The sequence below is a fragment of the Phyllobates terribilis genome, unplaced genomic scaffold (assembly GCF_046119375.1).
Source record: "Phyllobates terribilis strain yellow unplaced genomic scaffold, ASM4611937v1 Scaffold_5__5_contigs__length_657084704, whole genome shotgun sequence".
Taxonomy (NCBI): domain Eukaryota; kingdom Metazoa; phylum Chordata; class Amphibia; order Anura; family Dendrobatidae; genus Phyllobates; species Phyllobates terribilis.
Window position 1 is genome coordinate 60662514 of NW_027362765.1, and position 23536 is coordinate 60686049.

At 44.3% G+C, this 23536-nt stretch overlaps 1 protein-coding gene across 1 annotated transcript in view; it reads left to right on the plus strand.

Annotated features, from left to right (window-relative positions):
* The first annotated feature begins 1616 nt into the window (after positions 1 to 1616).
* The window catches only part of LOC141272011 (oocyte zinc finger protein XlCOF8.4-like), a 37577-nt gene continuing 15657 nt past the window's right edge, over positions 1617 to 23536 (plus strand). Inside the window, exons 1-6 of the mRNA XM_073682291.1 lie at positions 1617 to 1675; positions 17098 to 17247; positions 17377 to 17556; positions 17631 to 17754; positions 17838 to 17935; positions 21170 to 21260. Coding sequence (XP_073538392.1) covers positions 17170 to 17247; positions 17377 to 17556; positions 17631 to 17754; positions 17838 to 17935; positions 21170 to 21260 — 571 coding nt within the window. The 5' untranslated portion in view covers positions 1617 to 1675; positions 17098 to 17169. The remainder of the gene's footprint in view (positions 1676 to 17097; positions 17248 to 17376; positions 17557 to 17630; positions 17755 to 17837; positions 17936 to 21169; positions 21261 to 23536) is intronic.

Genomic DNA, 23536 nt, shown 5'->3' on the forward strand with positions numbered 1-23536 from the left:
CGCCTCGTACACGCGCGGCTCCGCTCCGTACACCTCGTACACGCTCTGCTCTGCTCCGTACACCTCGTACACGCGCGGCTCCGCTCCGTACACCTCGTACACGCGCGGCTCCGCTCCGTACACCTCGTATACGCGCGGCTCCGCTCCCTACGCCTCGTACGCGCGCGTCTCTGCTCCGTACACCTCGTACGCACACGGCTCCGCTTCGTACACCTCGTACGCACGCGGCTCCACTCCGTACACCTCGTACACACGCGGCTCCGCTCCGTACACCTCGTACACACGCGGCTCCGTTCCGTACACCTCGTACACACACGGCTCCTTTCCATACACACACGACTCTTCTCTGTACACACACAGCTCTGCTCCGCACACCTCGTACGCGCGCGGCTCCGCTCCGTACACCTCGTACGCGCGCGGCTCCGCTCCGTACACCTCGTACGCACGCGGCTCCGCTCCGTACACACGGCTCCGCTCCGTACACCTCGCACACGCGCGGCTCCGCTCTGTACATGTCGTACAGGCGCGGCTCCGCTCCGTACACCTCGTACACGCTCGGCTCTGCTCCGTACACCTCGTACACGTGCGGCTCCGCTCCGTACGCCTCGTACACGCGCGGCTCCGCTCCGTACGCCTCGTACACGCGCGGCTCCGCTCCGTACGCCTCGTACATGCGTGGCTCCGCTCCGTACGCCTCGTACACACGCGGCTCCGCTCCGTACGCCTCGCACACGCGCGGCTCCGCTCCGTACACCTCGTACACGCGCGGCTCCGCTCCGTACACCTCGTACACGCGCGGCTCCGCTCCCTACGCCTCGTAAGCACGCGTATCTGCTCCGTACACCTCGTACGCACGCGTCTCTGCTCCATACACACACGGCTCCACTCCGTACACCTCATACACACACGGCTCCGTTCCATACACACACGACTCTTCTTTGTACACACACAGCTCTGCTCCGTACACCTCGTACGCACGCGGCTCCGCTCCGTACACCTCTTACCCACATGGCTCTGCTCCGTACACCTCGCACCTACGCTCCGTACACCTCATACGAACGTGGCTCCGCTCTGTACACTTCGTACGCACGTGGCTCCGCACACCTCGTACGCACGCGGCTCCGCACCGTACACCTCGTACTCACTCGGCTCCGCTCCGTACACCTCGTACACACGCGGCTCTGCTCCGTACGACTCGTACACGCGCTGCTCCGCTCCGTACGCCTCGTACGCGCGCGGCTCCGCTCCGTACACGCGCAGCTCCGCTCCGTACGCCTCGTACGCGCGCGGCTCCGCTCCGTACACCTGATACACACGCGGCTCCGCTCCGTACACCTCGTACACACGTGGCTCCGCTCCGTACACCTCGTATACACGCGGCTCTGCTCCGTACACCTCGTATACACGCGGCTCTGCTCCGTACACCTCGTACACACGCGGCTCCACTCCGTACACCTCGTACACACGCGGCTCTGCTACATCCACACTGTAAACCCCTCCTGACCCCACACATAACCTTCCCCTCATCCAGCACCATGACAACCAGCACAGCAGAGTCCTGCATCCACTGAGGCCCCTGATCATGTGACCCCTGACTCCTCCCCTCCTGTGACCTCATCACAGGTCCTGTGAGCACAGAACAGCCATATATGTGGTGGCGGCTCTGCAGGTGGAGGTATGTGGAGATCCCCCATTACTATTAACCCCCTCAGTGCTGCGGTCACATTCCAGGAGACAGAACGTGTTCCCGTCTGTGTCGCTATATCAGGGTCTGTCTGTATTGGATTAGATTGGGTCACTTCCCTCCTGACGTCGCTCGCTGCTCTGTTACTGTACAGTCTCCATTATGGCCGTCGCCCGCTCCATGTTGTCACTATCAGGAGATATTAACCTCTTAAGGACCGAGCCTCTTTGTACATTAACCCTTTTCTGACTTAGGCCGTATTAATACATATCTGCACCCTGGGCCTTTTGGACCAAATACGTATTAGTACCCCCTGGCGATTTCACCCGCACACAGGCTGTGCGGGCGCGATCGCCGCCGGGTGTCAGCTAATTCTCATAGTTGACAGTCAGTGCTAGGAGAATTAACCCCCAAAATGCTGCGATCTAAGTCGATCGCAGCATTCCGAGAGTAAGAGGAGGTAAGCTCTGTTACTTACCTGCTCACCGGCGTCCCGCACTGTTTGTGCGGGGTCCCGGTGGTTGTCATGGTGACCCGATGTCGTCATGACGTACATCCAGGTCACCAAACACCAGGAAGTTACTTTGATCATGCGCAGAGCTGCATGCTACTTCTGCATGCAGGCTGACAGGCTGTATAGCATAGAGATGCTGCTGCTGCATCTCTATGCTATACAGGCAATCAGACTGCAAAAAGTGAAAGTCCCATAGTGGGACAAAGTGTACAATTTAATAAAGTGTCAGAAAGTGAAAAAAAAAATAGTAAAAATATTTTTAAAAAAATGAAAAAAATAATCCCCAAAAAATAAAAATATACTGTACCCATAAATAAATATTATTATGAAAAAAAAACAATAAAAGTACACATATTTGGTATCGCCGCGTCCGGAATGACCTGACCTATAAAACTGTCCCACTAGATAACCCTTTTAGAGAACACATTAAAAAAAAAAACGAAGCAAAAAGAATGCTTTATCATCATATCTCCAAGCAAAAAATGGAATAAAACGTGATCAAAAAGACGAATGTAAATAAAAATGGTACCGCTGAAAACGTCATCTTGTCCCGCAAAAAACAACCCGCCATACAGCTCCATAAGCCGAAAAATAAAAAACGTATAGCTCTCAGAATAAAGCAATACAAAAAAATATTTTTTTCTATAAAATAGTTTTTACTGTGTAAAAGCGCCAAAACATAAAAAAACTATATAAATGTGGTGCAGCTGTAATCGCACTGACCCGAAGAATAAAGCTACCTTATCAATTTTATCACATGTGGAACGGCATAAAAAAAATTAAAAAAACTTCCTGAATTGTTGGTTTTTGTTTATTCTGCCTCCCAAAAATCGGAATAGAAAGCGATCAAAAAATGTCACGTGCCTGAAAATGGCACCAATAAAAACGTCAACTTTTCCCGCAAAAAAACAAGCTGTCACAAGACTCTTTCGGCCGAAATATGGAAAAATTATAGCTCTCAAAATATGGAGGTGCAAAAACTAGTCTTTGCAAAAAAAAGGTTTTTTTAGTGTGTGACAGCTGTCAATCATAAAAACCTGATATGAATCTGGTATCGCTGTAATCGCAGCGACGCGAAGAATAAAGTCGTCTAATCACTTATACTGCACGAGGAACAGCGTAAAAAATAAACTGTAGGGTTAGGGTTAGGATTGTGCTAGGGTTAAGGCTGTGTTAGGGTTAGGGCTTTGTTAGGGTTAGGGCTGTGTTAGAGTGAGGCTATGTGCCCACGTTGCGGAAATGAAGCAGAAAATTTCTGCTTCATTTCCGCATGTCCTCTCCCGGAAAAACTCATGCGGAATCGCGTTTTCGACATGCGGAATTGCCTTGCGTTTTTTATTGCATTGTATAAGGCAATTCCGCTTGCGGAAACGCAAAATTAATGAACATGCTGCGGATTTTTGAACGCAGCATAAACGCTGTGGAAAAATCCGCAGCATGGGCATAGAACTTGCGGATTCTAATTGGGGACCATGGGATGCGGATTACCAAGCGTTTTACAAGCGTTTCCTCTGCGGAAAATCCGCAGCAAATACGCTTGTAATCCGCAACGTGGGCACGCAGCCTTAGGGTTGTGCTAGGGTTAGGGTTGTACTAGGGTTAGGGTTGTACTAGGGTTAGGGTTGTGCTAGGGTTGTGTTGGGGTTGGGTTTTTTAAAAGTAAAGAAAAAAAATAATGGCGACTAGTGTTGAGTGCAAATGCTCTCTACTTGAGTTTGCATCGGGTGCTCGGGTATGCACCGAGTATCGCGGGTGCTCAAGTGACATGCTTGAGTCTCCGACCCATATGTTTCTACAGCCAAAAAAAACTCGCAGGGATTGCCTGCCATGCATGAGCGATCCCCGTATGTTGTTTTTGGGTGTCTAATAACCGTGAAACATGCCGGCGTGGACTCGAGCATTCGCGATACTTGGTGCATACCCAAGTACCAGTTGCAAACTCAAGTAGCGAGCACTTGCGCTCAACACTAATGACAACTTATTCAATATGACGACCTAATGGTAGCAAATTCTGTGTCGTACTTCTGGGTTCAAAATGTTCACTATACCCCTTGATAAAATCCTTGTGGGGTCTAGTTTCCAAAATAGGGTAACTTGTGGGGGTTTCCACTGTTTTTAGGCACATCAGGGGCTCCCCAAATGCGACATGGCATCCGCTAATTATTCAAAAAAATTTTACATTAAAAAAGTCAAATGGCGCATCTTCCCTTCCGAGCCTTGCTATGTGCCCAAACAGTGGTTTTCCCCCACATATGGGGTATCTGCTTACTCAGGAGAAACTGAACAACAAATTGCATGGTGCAATTTCTCCTGTTACCCTTATGAAAATGCAAAATTGGGAGCTAAAAAACATTTTTGTGGGAAAAATGTGAACATTTTATTTTTACGGCTCAATGTTATAAACTTCTGTGAAGTACCTGGGGATTCAAGGTGTTCATCACACATCTAGATAAGTTGCCTGAGGGGTCTAGTTTCCAAAATGGTGTCAGTTGTGGGGGGTTTCTACTGTTTAGGCACATCAGGGGCTCCCCAAATGCAACATGGCGTCCGCTAATTATTCAAACAAATTTTACATTCAAAAAGTCGCACAGTGCTCCTTCCCTTACGATCCCTGCCGTGCGCCCAAACAGTGGTTTTTCCCCACATATGGGGTATCTGCGTGCTCAGGAGAAATGGCGCAACAAATTATGGGGTCCATCTTTTTCTGTTACCGTTGCGAAAAAAAAAAAATTGTGTCTAAAGTAACATTTTTGTGGAAAAAAAATGTTCATTTTTTTCTTCCACATTCCAAAAATTCCTGTGAAGCACCTGAAGGGTTAATACATTTCTGGAGTGTGGTTTTGAGCACCTTGAGGGGTGCAGTTTTTAGAATGGTGTCACTTTTAGGTATTTTCTGTCATAAAGGCCCCTCAAGGTCACTTCAAATGTGATGTGGTCCCTATAAAAAATTGTTTTGTAAATTTTGTTGGAAAAATGAGAAATCGCTGGTCAACTTTTAACCCTTATAACTTCCTAACAAAAAAAATGTTGGTTCCAAAATTGTGCTGATGTGAAGCAGACATGTGGGAAATGTTATTTATTAACTATTTTGTGTGACATCTCTCTGATTTAAGGGCTTGAAAATTGCAAAATTTTCGCCAAATTTCTGATTTTTTCACAAATAAACGCAAGTCATATTGAGGAGATTTTACCACTATCATGAAGTACAATATGTCACGAAAAAACATTCTCAGAATCAGTGGGATCCGTTGATTCGTTCCACAGTTATTACCTCATATAGTGGCAGTGGTCAGAATTGTAAAAATTGGCCTGGTCATTAACGTGCAAACCACCCTCTGGTGTAACGCTTTTAATAACTGTGCCTCATTTTACAATTCTGACCACAGTCACTTTATGAGGTAATAACTCTTGAACGCTCCAATGGATCCCACCGATTCTGAGATTGTTTTTTCGCAACATATTGTACTTCATGATAGTGGTAATTTTTTTTGATATGACTTGTGTTTTTTGCTAAAAAAATCTGAAATTTGGCAAAAGTGTTGAAAATTTCACAATTTTCAAAATTTTAATTCTTATGCCTTTAAACCAGAGAGTTATGTTACACAAAATTGTTAACAAATAATTTACCACATGTCTACTTGACCAGCAATTTCTCATTTTTCCAACAAAATGTACAAAAACATTTTTTTAGGTACCACATCACATTTGAAGTGACACCATTTAAAAACTGCACCTGTCAAAGTGCTCAAAACCACATTCAAGAATTTTATTAACCCTTCAGATGCTTCGCAGAAATGAATGCAATGTGGAAGGAAAAAATTAACGTTTTTTTTTCACAAAAATGTTATTTTAGCTCAAATTTTTTATTTTTACGAGGATAACATGAAAAAATGGATCCCAAAATTAGTTGTGCAATTTTCTTGAGTATGCTAATACTCCATATGTGGGGGGAAACTACTGTTTTGATGCATGGCAGGGCACAGAAGGGACCTCAGCACTGTTTGACTTTTTGAACATAAAAAATGACTGGTATCAATAGTGGATGTCATGTCACGTTTGGAGAGCTCCTGATATCCCTAAACAGTGGAAACACCCCACAATTGACCCCATTTTGGAAACAAGACCCCCTTGAGGAATGCATCTAGATGGGTTGTGAGCACCTTGCTTCACAGAAGTCTGTAACATAGAGCCGTGAAAATAAAAAATCACATTTTTCCCACAAAAATGTTCTTTTAGCCCCAAATTTTGCATTTTCCCAAGGGTGACAGGAAAAAATGCACAGTACAAATTGTTGTGCCATTTCTCCTGAGTACGCCGATACTCCATATGGGGATGAAAACTACTGTTTGGGCGCACGGCAGGGATTGGAAGTGGACGGAGTGCCATTTGACTATTTGAATGCAAAATTTGCTGGAATCATTAGCAGACGCCATGTCGCATTAGGAGAGCCCTTGATGTGCCTAAACAGTAGAAACCCCCTACAAATTACCCCAATTTGGCAACGAAGAGCCCTCAAGGAATGTATCTAGATGTGTGGTTTACAGAAGTTTATAACGTTGAATTGTGAAAATGAAAAAAAAAAAAATTTCCCGCAAAAGTATTGGTTTTGCCGAAATTTTTCATTTTCACAAGAGTAACAGGAACAAAATGAACTATACAATTTGTTGTGCAATTTCTTGGGAGTACATGAATACCCCATATGCTGTCGAAAACTACTTTTGAGGCACAGCGCAAAGCTCATAAGCGAAGAAGCACCATATTGGAGTTCATATTTTGCTGGAATTGTTTGAGGGTGTCATGTCACATTGGCAGAGCCCCTGAGCTGCCAGAACAGCAGAAACCCAACATAAGAGACATCATTTTACAAACTACACCTCACAGTGAATTTATCTAGGGGTGCAGTGAGCATATTGACACCACATGTGCCTTATAGAAATTTATACCATTGGGCAGTGAAGAAAGAATAATTACATTTTTACCACTAAAATGATGTGTTAGGGCTAATGTTATTTTTAATTTTTATAAGGGCTAATAGGTAAAAATGGACCTCTCAGTTTGTTGTGCAATTTCTCCTGAGTACGCAAATACCCTACATGTAATCAGGAACTACTTTTGCAAAACTCAGAAGGGAAGCAGCGCCATAATTTAGTGCAGATTTTACTGTTATGGTTTGCGGGTGCCATTAGCCACTGGGAGAGCCCCTGATGTTATGTTCTGCTACCAGAGCTAAGGAAAGAGAGGAGATCTGTCCCTACGATAGAACTCAGCTGAATCCCTACGATGTAACAGGGAACCTGATCCTGCGATCAGACCTGCTAAAGTCCTAAGCTAGTCTGTACGGAGACCTATAGATGTGGGGAAGGAATCCCTACAAGTACTAAGGACTGGGAGGAAAATGGGACACCTCCTAACAGAAATAGTAGCAGACAGACGAACAAACAAAATATATAGAACATAGAGGTCCGTAGACCAAGCAAACTAACAGAGTTAGATACAGAGCACAGGCTAGCTAGAAAGTAGTTATACAATGAAGTCCAGCAAAGCCAGAAGGGCGGAGCAGGATTAAATAGGCCAACAAGGTCATGTGACCAGCAAAGGAAAAAAACCTAAGAGCAAGGTTCTAACAGTACCCCCCCTTCTAAGAGGATCCTCCGGATCCCCTAGGACCAGGCTTATCAGGAAATCTCCTGTGAAACGCTCTGATAAGTCTGGACGCGGAAACATCATCTGACCTCACCCAAGAGTTATCCTCGGGTCCGAAACCTTTCCAGGCCACAAGATACTGCAAACTACCTCTATACCGTCTAGAGTTAAGGATGCGAGAAATTTCATATTCCCCGTCCTCCACCACCGGAGGAACAGAGGCGTCACCATCCGACACAACAGCTTTTTTTAACAGAGAGACATGAAATACCGGATTAATTCTCCAGGAGGTAGGAACCTCCAACCTAACAGCAGATTGGTTGACAACCTGAAGCACCTTAAAGGGCCCTACAAACTTGGGACCCAATTTCTTAGAAGGAATCCTCAACCGCAGATTCCTAGAGGACAACCAAACCATGTCACCAACAGCGAACAAAACCTCCTGTCGTTTCCTATCAAAGTAGTCTTTAGATTTTCTGTTGGCCTCCTGAAGATTACCACGCACATCCGTCCAAACTCTCTCCAAATCACCGGAAAAATTCTCCTCCTCAGGCACGGCAGATCCCAAATTGGAGAACGACCCAAACGACGGATGTCTCCCAGAACAACAAAAAAAAGGCGAACAACCAGCAGAAGAAGATGTATGATTGTTCAGAGCAAATTCAGCAAGTGGCAGAAACTCAGACCACCCCTCTTGATTGTCTGCCACAAAACAACGCAAGAACTGCTCAACATCCTGGTTTTTCCTTTCTGTCTGGCCATTAGATTCAGGATGATATCCAGACGAGAACGACAAATGAACTCCCAACCTGTCACAAAAGGCACGCCAAAAACGAGCCACGAACTGAGGACCCCTATCAGAAACAATGTCAGTAGGAACGCCATGAAGTCTGACAATTTCCTTGACAAAGGCCTTAGCGAGAGTTTTAGCGCAGGGCAGTTTGACGAAGGGAACCAAGTGACACATCTTGCTAAAACGGTCCACGACCACCCAGATGACAGTAAAACCCTCAGGGGGGGAAGGTCAGTTATAAAGTCCATAGCCAAATGTGTCCAAGGAGCACTGGGAACCTCCAAAGGACAAAGCAACCCCGCAGCAGGAGTATGTGAGGACTTAGATCTAGCACATATAGTACATTGACGCACCCACTTAATGACCTCCTTCTGCCATCCAGGCCACCAAAAACTGCGACCCACCAGTCTCTTGGTCTCAGAGATTCCGGGATGACCTGCCAACCGAGACTCGTGACACTCAACAAACAAATCTCTCCTAAAGGTCCCAGGCACAAACAACCTCCCATGAGGAGTGTTAGATGGGGCATTCTCCTGTGCTTTAAGAATCTCATCTTCCAAAACGGAGTCCAAAGCAGCTATCACAACACCTTCTTGTAAAATGTTCTCCTCTTTCTCAGCACCGACTATGGGAGAAAAACTGCGAGACAAGGCATCCGCCTTAACATTCTTAGTACCAGGGATGTAAGTAACGGAGAAATTAAACCGCGAGAAAAACAGTGCCCACCTAGCCTGACGAGCATTCAGGCGCTTGGCAGCATCAAGATATATCAGATTTTTATGATCCGTAAGAACCTGAACAGGAAATTCCGCACCTTCCAAGAAGTGGCGCCAGTGTTCAAATGCGAGTTTAATAGCCAATAATTCCCGATTACCAATATCGTAATTCAGTTCAGTCTCCGAAAATTTTTTTGAAAAAAAGGCACAGGGATGTAATCCATCCCCGTTATCCTGAGACAATACTGCGCCAACCCCCACAGAGGAAGCATCAACCTCAACCAAAAACGGCTTAGTCACATCAGGCTGCATAAGGATGGGAGCAGAGGTGAACCTCTCCTTGAGATACACAAAAGCTTCAATGGCCTCAGAAGACCACTGAACCGCATCAGCACCTTTCCTGGTGAGATCGGTCAGAGGTTTGACAATACTAGAAAAATTTTTTATGAATTTTCTGTAATAATTGGCGAAACCTAAAAACCTCTGTATCGATTTCAAACCAATAGGCCTAGGCCATTCCTGTACAGCTTGAACTTTAACCGGGTCCATCTCAAAACCTTCGCTGGAGATAATGTAACCCAAAAAACTAATTCTCTGTACAGCGAACTCACATTTCTCCAGCTTAGCAAAAAGCGAATTGTCCATTAAAAACTGTAATACCTCACGTACGCTCCGCCAATGAGACTCCAGATCCGGCGAATAAATCAAAATGTCATCCAAATACACAACCACATTTTTGCCGATCAAAGGTCTAAGGATGTCATTAATAAGATTCTGAAAAAATGCAGGAGCATTAGTAAGACCAAAAGGCATAACCAGATTCTCAAAATGACCCACAGGAGTGTTAAAAGCAGTCTTCCATTCGTCACCCTCCTTCATGCGCAACAGATTGTATGCCCCCTTAAGGTCAATTTTAGAGAACCACTTGGCCCCCATTAACTGGTTAAACAGATCAGGAATCAATGGCAGTGGGTAAGGATTGCGTACAGTAATTTTGTTAATCTCACGAAAATCCAGACAAGGACGTAAACCGCCGTCCTTTTTTTTTACAAAAAAAAATCCAACCGCCACAGGAGACTTAGAGGGCCTAATGTGACCGGCGGCCAAACTTGTCTGTATGTATTCCTCCAAAGCCTTCCTCTCAGGAATAGTAAGGTTAAATAAACGACTTTTAGGAAGAGTCGCTCCAGGGACAAATTCGATAGAACAATCATAGTCTCTATGGGGAGGCAAAACCTGCGATTCCTTCTCAGAAAAAACTCTCCAAAAATCTTGAATAGGAACAGGCAATTCTCCCCTATCCAAAGCTGCAATACGCCCGTTACAACACTTGTCATAACATTTATGGCTCCAGGATTTAATTTCACTGGTAGACCAATCCAGTACAGGATTGTGAAATTTTAACCAGGGCAATCCCAATATTACTGGAGAAGGCAAGTTATTCAAAACTACCAAATCCAATTTCTCATGGTGAACACCATTAATAGTGAGAGGAAATTCACAGACCTTGAGAGTAATATTCTTCAAAGGGGAACCATCCACAGAAACCACAGCAATGGGGGATGATAAAGGTTCGGGTTTTAAATTGAGTCTTTCCAAGAATCCCCCATCAATTACATTCAGAGTAGACCCACAATCAACAAACACCCGAAATTCCATTAATTTTTCCTGAGCAATCGTGGAAGCAGCTAAAAATACACCCTTGGAATTTAAACAGGCAATACGGGCATGACTGACCATTTTTTTTTCTTTCTTCATACGAAGCTCACAGCCTTTAATCAAATGACCAGATTTTCCGCAATAGAAACACAAGCCTTCAGAAAATCTACGGTCTTTTTCTTGAGAGCGAGGTGCCACCGATCCAATCTCCATCGGTTCACCACTGTTAGTACACACATTCTCATAACCAGAAACTGACATAGCAGAGGATTTGCTCTCATTAACCCTTGCACGCAGTTTCCTATCCACCCGTATAGCTAATTGCATAGCCTGTTGCAAATCTTCAGGTGTAGGATAAGCAATTAGCAGGTCTTTAACCCTTTCATTGAGCCCAGCAAGAAATAGACTTTTCAGAGCAGAATCGTTCCACCCTGTTTGAGTAGACCAACGACGGAAATGAGTACAATATTTTTCCACATTACCTGATCCCTGTTTCAAACGTCTCAACTCAGTCTCAGCTGATGCGACACGGTCAGGATCATCATATAATAGTCCCAAAGCAGAAAAAAAACTATCCACTGATCTGAAGCATGTATCACTAGGTTGCAAAGAAAAGGCCCACTCCTGAGGCTCTTTGCGCAAAAGTGACATTATGAACCCTATGCGCTGGGATTCATCCCCAGAGGACTTGGGTCTCAAACGAAAATACAATAAGCAAGCATTTTTAAATGAAAAAAATTCTCGGTGTTCACCAAAAAATAAATCCGGCAAACATACCTTAGGCTCCAAGAAATGTGCTCCAGGACAGTTACTCACGTGCTGACGGAGCTCGGCCACCTCCAGAGAGAGTCCCTGCAGGCGATGAGCCAAATCCTGAACCGACACCATGATGGAACAGAAAAATCTTTCCTTAGAGAATTTGCAGACTGGACTTACTGTTATGTTCTGCTACCAGAGCTAAGGAAAGAGAGGAGATCTGTCCCTACGATAGAACTCAGCTGAATCCCTACAATGTAACAGGGAACCTGATCCTGCGATCAGACCTGCTAAAGTCCTAAGCTAGTCTGTGCGGAGACCTATAGATGTGGGGAAGGAATCCCTACAAGTACTAAGGACTGGGAGGAAAATGGGACACCTCCTAACAGAAATAGTAGCAGACAGACGAACAAACAAAATATATAGAACATAGAGGTCCGTAGACCAAGCAAACTAACAGAGTTAGATACAGAGCACAGGCTAGCTAGAAAGTAGTTATACAATGAAGTCCAGCAAAGCCAGAAGGGAGGAGCAGGATTAAATAGGCCAACAAGGTCATGTGACCAGCAAAGGAAAAAACCTAAGAGCAAGGTTCTAACACCTGAGGTGCCAAAACAGCAGAACCCCCCTCAAAAGTGACCCAATTTTGCAAACTAAACCTCTCAATTAATTTAAGGTTGCAGTGATCATTTTGACACCACGGGAATGTCACAGAATTTCTTACCATTGGGCAGTGAAGAAAAAATTATTACATTTTTCCCACAAAAATTTTGCTTTAGCCCCAGATTTTTCATTTTTACAAGGGGAAATGGGTAAAAATGGCACCAAAATTTGTCACACAATTTCTGCTGAACATGGAAATACCCCGTATGTGGCTGTACAGTACTGCTTCGCCACACTGGGAGACGTGGGAGGGACAGCGCGCTATTTGCCTTCTGGAGTGCAGATTTTCCAAGAATAGTTTGTGGACTCCATATACAGAGCCCCTGAGCGCTAGAAGAGCAGGATACCTCCCTCAAGTGACTCCATCTTGGAAATTATACCCCTTTGGCAATTTATCTACAGGTGTAAGGATGATTTGACTCCATGGAAGTTTTCCAGAAACAAGCAGCAGTGGATGCTGCTGAGTGAAAATTGCAAATCTGCTCTTACATTCTTGTGCCCAGTACGTTATGTCCAGCTTTTGCTTCTGGAGACATGCACCCGTAAATTAGGGGGGCCCTCATCGCTACAGAAATGCCAAAGATGTGGACACCTAAATGTGGTTTAGGCACACTGTGGGGCTCAGAAGGGAGGGGGGCATTTGGATTTTGGGAGTGCAGAATTCACTGGATTTCTTTTCAGGGGTGAGGAGCCATAGTGCTTTTCCAGAGCGTTTGTAGTACCAGTAAAGTAGAAGCCCCTGTATTTCCATTAACAGATGATGGACCTGAGTAGGGACTTGTTTTTTTTGTGGATTGATTTGAAGCTTTTAATGGGAACATTTTACATAACATTTGTGATCACATTTATCCAGCGCTCTATGCGGAGCACTTACATCTAAATCTCTGAATGATGTGATTCAGATGAAACCCCCGAGAGATCTATTCACTGTAATGAGGCAGCAGAGTTACTCTGGACTTTGTCTGGCCTCTGAACAGTGGTGACCTTCACGTGAGGACGAGTTGACATTTATATTGGTACCATTTTCGGTCACATAACATTTTGTGATCGCTTCCAATTCCGGTTTTTGGGAGGCACAATTCACAAAAATCAGCAACTCAGAGATTGTTTTTTGAGTTTTTTTTATGCCATTCACCATGTGGTAAAAGTGATAAGACAGCTTTATTCTTCGGGTCACTACTATTACAGCAATATCACATTTGTAGCATTTTATTTATGTTTTGTCGCTTCTACACAATAAAGACAATGTTATAGAAAAATATTGTTTTTGAATAACTATATTCTGAGAGCTATAACTTTTTTTTCCAGTTATGGAGCTGTATGGTGGCTTATTTTTTGTGGGACAAGATGACATTTTCAGCTGTACCATTTTTATTTACATTGGTCTTTTAACAAAGTACCAAATATGTGTACTTTATTATTTTAGTTTTTACATAAATATATGTATTTATTAGTGTACTATTTTTTGTTCTTTATTTTGTGTTTTGTTTTTTAATAAGTTTTTCAATAATCTTCTTAACTTTTTTACTTAATCCCTCTATGGAACATTAATTTTTATTAGTCTGATCACTGGTCTCTAGTCTCATGCATCTCTACCTATGGGTCTCACAGGCCACCATACCTGGAACACCAGGAGGTCATTGTTTAACCTCCAGCTGCCATGACAACCTTCAGCTTCCTATGATTCCGTTGCGGGGTGCTGATGGGGGTGAGAGAGGGAGCCCACTCCCTCTCACAAGCTTCCAAATGACACGATCGCTATCGACCGTGGTATCTAGAGGGTTAATCAGCCTGGGGCATTGTGAGCACTGGCCCTGGCTGTCGTCACAGGAGCTCCGTTGTCAACTGAGCTGAGCTCCGAGCTCCAGATTGACCGATCGCAGCTATCATAGAGTGGAAATGGACCCCTGCATCTCTGGCTGTGCCGCTCAACTGTCAATGACTGCTGTCGGCATGGAGCTATCACTGTGTGTTTTCACACAGTGACAGTTTTAATCCATGACGGACATAGCACATCATGATGCAGGAACTGACACCTACTCATGATGTGCTATGTCCAGGGGCGTACATAAAAATCATGGGGCCCCATAGCAGAAGTTCCAATTGGGCCCCCCTCCAAAAAAAAGAAAAAAACAAAAATTAAATAATTGTTTGGGTCACAGAAGAGCAGATCTCACAACTTTCCATCCTTTACTTAGTAATTTTCCTCCTGCTGAAGACCTAGATTCCTCTTTCATTGCCCCCATAAAAAGTATGATGCCAACAAAAGTGCCCCCCCCTAAACACAGTATGGTACCCCCATGGTGAATTCCTCCACATGCACAGTATAATGACCCTACTGTACTCCACCTCAACTTCCAAGGCAACGTATGGTGACCCCAACACAGTATGATCCCCCCAACTGTGACCCCCACATAGCCCTCCATGCACATTAAAGGGCCTACATACAGTATAATGACCCGCACTAGCCCTCCAAACAGTAAGATGGCCCCCGCACAAACCTTCACACTGTATAATTGCTTGCACACAGTATAATGGTCCCACATAACCCTCCAAATATTATGATGGCCCCACATAGCCTTGCATATAGTATAATGCGCCCCCCCCTCCGTAATTCTCCATATAGTATAATGCACTCCCCATGGTCCTCCATGCAATAAAATGCACTCCCCATAGTCCTCCATATAGTGTAATGCACTCCCCATAGTCCTCCATATAATATAATACACTCCCCATAATCCTTCCTATAGTATAATACACTCCCCATAGTCTTCCCTATAGTATAATACACTCCCCATAGTCCTCCATATAGTATAATACACTCCCCATAGTCCTCCATATAGTATAATGCTCTCCTCATAGTCATCCATATAGTATAATGCACTCCCCCTGGTCCTCCATGCAATAAAATGCTCTCTCCATGGTCTTCCGTGCAATAAAATACACTCCCCATGATCCTCCATGCAATAAAATACACTCCCCATGGTCCTCCATGCAATGAAATGCACCCTGTGGTCCTCCATATAATATACTGCACTCCTCATAGTCCTCCACACAATATATTGCAGCTCCCATGGTCCTCCATACAGTATAATTCGTCCCCCATAGGGCATAGTGCGGCCACAGTCATCCAGTAATATGGGAACCACATTTAAATAAATACACACTCACCGATCCTGTTCCCCAGCTGCTTCAGTCTCTGCAGCGCTTCTACTCAGCTCCACTGCCTGACCCAGTGGCGCAGTGAAGTGACGTCATCGCGCCGCTGCGTCAGACGCAGAGGGGAAATGATGGCTGAGGCAGGGATGGTTTTAGACAAAGTGGGGCCCTAGGCAAAAGTTTAAAGTGAGGCCACAAATGCTCACATATCGCAGCATCACACTCAAAGAATTTGGTTGTATTTACATGCTCTGAGCACAGGCCATTAAACGAGCGTGATTGACAGTACTGAAGTTGTTCTACACTTTTTCCCCGACCTCTACACCAGCTGAGGAAGAATGATGGGGACAGAACAATCACTAATAGATCAATCTGTCCCCATACATATCATGTTATCGGGAGCACATCTGCAGGTTACACCTGGCGATGTGCTGCTGAGAACAATGATCTTTGTTCTTCCATAAGCAATCCAATCACCCGATGAATGAACAGAATTTTGCTCGTTCGTTGGATGATTGCCGATATGTTTACACCTATGAGCTGTCATCTGTGCAGGTGGGATTTATAAATGTGGAAGCTATACACACACAAACACATACACACACACACGTACAAGACACACATACACACACACTTATACACACACATACACAGCACACACATGCTGCTCAACAGTTCTCAGTAGATACACACATTACACACAGCACATGTATGCAGGACAACACATGTTCATATAAACACATACAGATCTCTCACAGACAGCACACACCTCACAGACAGCACACACCTCACATGCAGCACAGAACACAGGTGAACACAGGAGCACTTATCTGGCAGCTCAGGTTGGTAGATGTCGGTCTCTGGCTCCCCCTCCCACTCAGAGGTCCGTGCAGGAGGACAGGAGCACGCTCCTCTTTAAGACTACAAGACCTGAGGTGACATCAAGGTCACATGACAAGTCACATGATACTGATGTCACTACAGGTCCTCAACCAGTCTTTACATCTGAAGCTTCACTGACAATGCTATTATCTGTGAAGCTCCTGCTGTAGACAGTGGGGGCCCGATGCGGGGGGTGGGGCTCCGATGTGGACGCTGACATCGGGCCCTTCCGGCTCACGGGCCCCATAGCAGTCGCGTGGCCTGCTTCCTTTGGCCGGACGCCACTGGCTATGTCCATCTTTGGTTGTTGCTGACGTCCCCAGTTCTTCTGTCCCAATCTCTGTGGATGTTCTCGGCACTTTATAACTTTATGCCTTGTTTTTCTAAAATATTTAATAAAGATTCAGATATATTAGATTTTTTCTATTAGGGTTCTGTGGTTTTGGTGCTGGATTGGAGATATTCTGTGATAAATCTCTGTATGTGACTATAATTTGATTGTGTGTTATACCGGGGGCAGGACGGGGCCATGACTGGATGTAGTGATCATGTGAAGTCGGGTAACAGCTCCGGAGATTTCTTACATGGGAATTTTATGATGTTACATCGTCATCTTCTCCTCATTCAGGTCCCTACAATATCGGATCCTCTCTGTGGAGATCTTCTATATAAGAGAATTTTCCTGATTGACCCATCAAGGATGGATAGGGACAGGGACAAGATGGTGGAGAGGATAATACACCTCACTCTAGAGATCCTCTTCCGGCTTACTGGAGAGGTGAGAGATTCTGGTGACGTCACATTACATCATTCTTATCTATGGGAATAACAGATGGACAGAACTGGAGAGGTGAGGACTCTGGAAATGTCTGTAGTGAGATTTATTAATGTGTCTCTCCATAACCAGGATTACACAGCAGTGAAGAAGACCTCTAGTGAGAGCTGTCAGGCCCCTGTGTCTGAGGGATGGGGAAGACCCCTGAGCCCAATCACGGGGCCTCCACCTCACCCCCTGATACATGAGGACATCAATGACCAGAAGATCCTAGAACTCACCTACAAGATGATTGAGCTTCTGACTGGAGAGGTGGGAATGCTGGGACATTATACAGTAACGCTATGAAGGGATCAGGGGAATGACTGTATCATTGTATGTGTCAGGTTCCTATAAGGTGTCAGGATGTCACCGTCTATTTCTCCATGGAGGAATGGGAGTATTTAGAAGGACACAAAGATCTGTACAAGGATGTCATGATGGAGGTTCCCCAGCCCCTCACATTACCAGGTAAAAGACAGGACTAAATACACACGGCCTATAATTATCTGTATGTAAAGAATGAATTCAGTCCATGTATGTGTTTCCTCCAGTTCTATCCAGTAAGAGGACAAAACCAGAGAGATGTCCCCTTCCTCTTCTTTCACAGGACTGTAAACAAGAAAATCCCAATGTTCCTCTGGATCATCAGGTAGATTGAGAGAAAGTGTCATGAGATCTTCTCTATGATGTGTAGAAAGCTGTGAAGGTCTTGTGTTCAGTCTTGTTTTATCCACCAGTATTATACACTGAATGGCCAATTTATTAGAGACACTGGCACTTTCTTAATTGAAACTTTCCTGTATGGAGATTAGACCTGTAACCCCAGAGTGTAATATAAAATGAAATTATAATTTTTCAGTGCGAGACCACATTAGACTGAGAATATTGAGCACTTCAACTAGGCATAGTTGTCAATGTTAAGGTAAGGCCCAAATTTGGAAAAAAAACTCCCAACCTCAAGAGGTTTTTTGTCAAAAGTATGAGTACTGAGAATGAAAGGAGATCCTGTGGACATAAATGACTCCTCGAGAAAGATATCAATAATTGTGCTGAGGAGTGTTGTAAATGTCAACTGAATACAGAACTGGTATCCAACTAACATGTTAGAATACACTCATTGAAGTTGGAACCTCAGCACCACAAAAGAAAATGAAATGAGACTGCGAGTCTTGCTGCAGTGTAATTTTATATTGATCAGGCAAGGAGTCAAAAACAGATCTTTGTCCAACTTTTTAACTGGGAAGGTCTTTGTCAGGGACATCTGTTGAGGGTGCAGGTAAGCAGAAATCTAGTAGAGCAACCTACACCCTACTTGCAGCATTTCTTGAATTCCGGCTTCTGCTCCACACAGGTCCTCCTTGACATGAAAAAGATCTTATGTCTTCTCGGTCGAAACGTTGGAAAAAATCTGTTTTTGATTTCCTGCCGGATCAAAATAAGATTACAGTGCAGCAAGACCCACAGTCTCATTTCATTTTCTTTTGTAGTGCTGAAGTTCCAACCTCAATAAGTCTGGACCACGATTCCTTTCCTCAAGCACACAATTCTTTCAAAAGGACAGTGTGCCGGTCTTTCTCTTTCTAATCCACAATACTCTCACTGGTCCTTAGCACAGGTGGGCTATAACACTAGATAAACAGATTAATTCTATAGAGCAGGGTGGGGACCATTCTTTCTAACAGGGGCAATTTGGATATTTAGACCATCACTCAGGGGCCGTACAAAATTATCAACTTGAAGATGATCATGCTATATTTGGTCAAACATTTCATTAACTCACACTAATGTGACGACTGGAGCTACTTCTCTTTGGTGCTGTTGTGATGATAGGTGGTATTGATGATGTTGCTACTCGTAACGGCTTTCCCAGATTTGTGTCGGTATTTAGCGCAGGCGACTCTTTGCTCTGATGAGTTTTGTAAAGAACTCACAGCAGTAAGCTGTACTGAACACAGATGTAAATTACACTGCATGTCTCCTCACAGTGATAAATTCATTATTGCTCATGTTACATTTATACAACTCAAGCAGTGGAAGGTCTGCAGTATATACATCACTTAGGATATACTGGGACTTTGCTGTATATACATCACATAGGATACACTGGAACAATGCTGTATATACATCACATAGACACCGAGACTGCCATATATATCACATAAGAGACACCGAGACTGCTGTATGTACATCACAGAAGACATGGGGCTGCTCTATATACTGTAATGCAGCGGCTTGCGGCATTACTGTAATGGTCCAGGGTATGTTCTGGCTCCCTCAGGTGACTGATCACATGACTGTGACATCATCACAGGTCCTGTGCACACAGAAGGACTGATCATATGACTGTGACATCATCACAGGTCCTGTGTGCACTGAAGGATATATAAATCCTGGTGCTTTTGAAACAGTGTGAAAAAGGCGTGAGGCCTGTTCCCTGTGTGTGGGACACCTTTAGCCTGAAGAGGCTAGAGAGAGAGTGAGGCCTAGAGAGGCCTGGTGAAGCCTGAAAGGCAGAGGCTGGATCCCTGGGTGTGTGGGGGATCCCAGTAGCCTTGGAAGGCAAGAGTCCTGGAAGCCAAGAGTCCTGGAAGGCAGAGGCTGGATGTTAGGTGTGTAAACATACCAGTAGCCTTGGAAGGTACGAGGCCTGGAGACCACGTCTGGGAAGCCGTAAAGCCACAGCGGTGGCTGAACCGAGCTGAGACAAGCCGCTAAAACCCGGCGAAGGTAAAAACGCTGCTTGATGTGGACATTGATATTTTTACCTTGCTGAAGGCTGTATCTGGAGCCAAGTGGACATATCTGTCACTAGAAAGGCTCTTGGACATTATATGTGTAATATGTCGGCGAGCCACTGAGATGGACTATGTTATGAGCGGTTTATGATAAGTAATAAACTGCTGAATTGTGAAATACCGGAAAGACGTAGCATGTGTGCTTTAATTGACCCGGTGAAGCGAGTGCCCCTCAGCATGATGAATAGCGCTGCCTTACAATACATAACAGGAGATATGGGGCTGCAGCATAGACATCACAGGAGACATGGGACTGCGGTATATACATCAAAGGTGACATGGAGCTGTAGCAAATACATCACAGTAGACATGGGACTGGGGCATAGATACCACAGGAGACACGAGACTGGGGCATAGAAACCACAGAAGATACAGCTGGGTCATAAACACAACAGGAGACATGGAGATGGGGCATAGTCACCACAGCAGACATGGAGCTGAGGCATAGACACCACAGGAGGCATGGAGCTGGGGCATAGACACCACAGGAGACATGAAGCTGGGGCATAGACATTACAGGACATGGAGCTGGGGCATAGACATCACAGGACATGGAGCTGGGGCATAGACATCACAGGAGACATGGAGCTGTGGCATAGACACCACAGGAGACATTGAGCTCGGGCATAGAAATCACAGGAGACAATGAGCTGGGGCAAAGACACCACAGGAGTCATGGGGCTGGGGCATAGACATCAAGCAAACACTTTGGGGATGCAGTATAGACATCACAGGAGATGCTGCCGCTCCGGTCCTCTTCCGTTGGACAGGAGCGCATCGCGCACTAACTGTGCCACAAAGTACATCTTGACGCTGGCACGGGCCAGCATCACGACAATCTTTCATTGCACGCGCTGCAGCAATCAGTAGTGAACATTGTGTGCACGTGCTCACAGAGTAAGAAGAAATTAAAGGGCCGCCATCCGTGAAAACGCAGCTCGTTACGATTAGGATCCGACAGGTTGGATGTATACAGGAGACCTGCAGCTATATGATAACTACTGCTGTTATTTTTTGATTGCCATAATAAATTATGATCTTTTCTGTTCTTCTGAATCATTTCTTTACTACTTCTCCATCTGTTTCAGGGTAAAGATCTGACCCATATTAATACTACAGAGACATATGTGAGAGGTGATGAGCGGTGCAAAGAGGAGATTCCTACAGATAACCGCACAGGTGAGTATAACCTAAAAAACAATCAGTGCCAGAAACGCACGTCGGGGTTGGCATCATTCCAGAGAGAACATACCTCCATTATGGGTATTTCTTATTTATGCTGTACGATTGTGCACATAAAAATATATGATTATTCTTTTGACATGTTCTACTATTTCATCTCTTGCACATATCTGGTCAGTTTACATGATCAGTCTTCCGGAACATAATTACTATATAACATTACATTCTGTAATGTCCGGTATTATCCTTTTTTTTGTAAACCTACTACCATCCACTCTCATCATTACGTAGTATATTTTTCCCCTTATTGAACACTTTGATTATGTGTCTGTATTTTTAAATCTTAAACAGAATTCGATTCCTTTCCTCATTTTTGTACAATCATGTTCTTATACTCTGACATCTTCCCTCTTGCTTCTGCTGATTTCTTTTCCTTCCACGTGATCTATTTTTATTACTTTATATTTTACATGTGTGATAAAAGATATAGATAGTTAATTCATTCTTTTACTTGCCTAGTATTGATTGTTTTTTTAATTTATAGTTCTGTAATCATGGCTCTTTTTCGGTACTACAGTGGCATGTAAAAGTTTGGGCACCCCTGGTCAAAATTATTGTTATTGTGAACAGTTAAGCAAGTTGAAGATGAAATGATCTCTAAAAGGTGTAAAGTTAAAGATGAAACATTTCCATTGTATTTTAGGCAAAAATAAAATATATATTTTCTGTTTTTTTACATTCCTTACTAAAAGGAAAATGGGCTGATGTAAAAGTTTGGGCACCCTTGGAGATTTGCGTGCTCAAATAACTTTGACTAAGGTTTCAGACCTTCAAGGGGTTGTCCACTGCTATTAATAATTGGCCAATCAATTTTTATGTTGAAAAGAAGTTTATTTGTAAATACTTTGCGCTGCTGTTACTGCCTGTGAGTGGCGCTATCACTGGCCACTCACAGGCATCACGTAACCCTCGGCTGCAGCAGGCTCTGACAGCCGCTGATGTCATGTCAAGTTCCGGATGTAGCCGGGGGTGACTCACTGCTGCGTTCCACGGTGGATGCTGGGTTGTGGGCGGGGTTACCCCGTTCGTCACACCCAGCATCCACCGCGCGCTCTCCCTCTCATTCATTGGGAAAGTGCGCGGTGAATTCTGGGTGTGACGCGCGGGGTAACCCCGCCCACAGCCCTCCATCCACTGCGTAGACTGCGTCACTGATGTCATGCCTCACTTAACGTGACATCAGCGGAGGATCACGTGATACCTGTGAGTGGCCAGCTATAGCGCCGCTCACAGGCAGTAACAGCAACGCAAAGTATTTACAAAGATACTTCTTTTCAACATAAAAATAGATTGGCCAATTATTAATAGTACTGGACAACCCCTTTAATAAACCTGTTAAGGTTATAGATTATTTACTATCATCGTTTGGAAAGGCCAGGCAAATTTCACAGATTTATAAAAACCCAGCCTCCTCTAACTTTGTGCCAAAAAACAGCAGCCATGGGTTCTTTTAAGCAGAGGCCATCTGAAATATCCTTATCCGTTAACTGAATCAGAATGGTGTATGTTTTTCCTCGTGGACCACCAGACACCATTATTTTTACAGTGCAGAATTTCATAGTGTGAATATGTCCCATGGAGATGAAAAGGATGACGGAGAGATCATATACCTGCCTGTCCAGCGCTAGAGAAACGCCCAGAGAGGAAGAAGTTTGAATGTGGAAGAGGTGAAAAAAGGATAGCTCAATGCTAAAAACTAGTTTATTAATTACAGAAGCTTAGCCATATAGGTGGTTGCCTATTTGTTGGGCACAAAGGTATCCATAGCCTTTAAGCTAGATGATTTTTGAAAATTGTCAACCATGGATTACAGATGACACTGCTCCAAATTAATTTTCTTTTTTTTTTAAATCAAATGTTGTTATTAATTTTTATAAAGATTTTCACAAAGGCAAAAATAAAAAAAACAACAAAAACAACCAGACAAACATTGGAGAAACACCGTTCTCCACCCCCCAACCTTAAGAAGCATTAAACACAAGTTATTTATACATCTTGGCTCTGCAAAACCAGCATAATTAGATGAACAAATATTTGAACATACACTCCCTGACAGAAGTTATGTCGCTTATCCATGTTATGTAAATAAAAGCTTATAACCTGACGTTAAATTCATCCATTGGTTTTATAAATTACTCTTTTGAAAGCTGAAACCCTCCCAAATTTGGTTTAGGTAAAGAAAATAAATTGGCAGCAATGCTGAAATATTGATC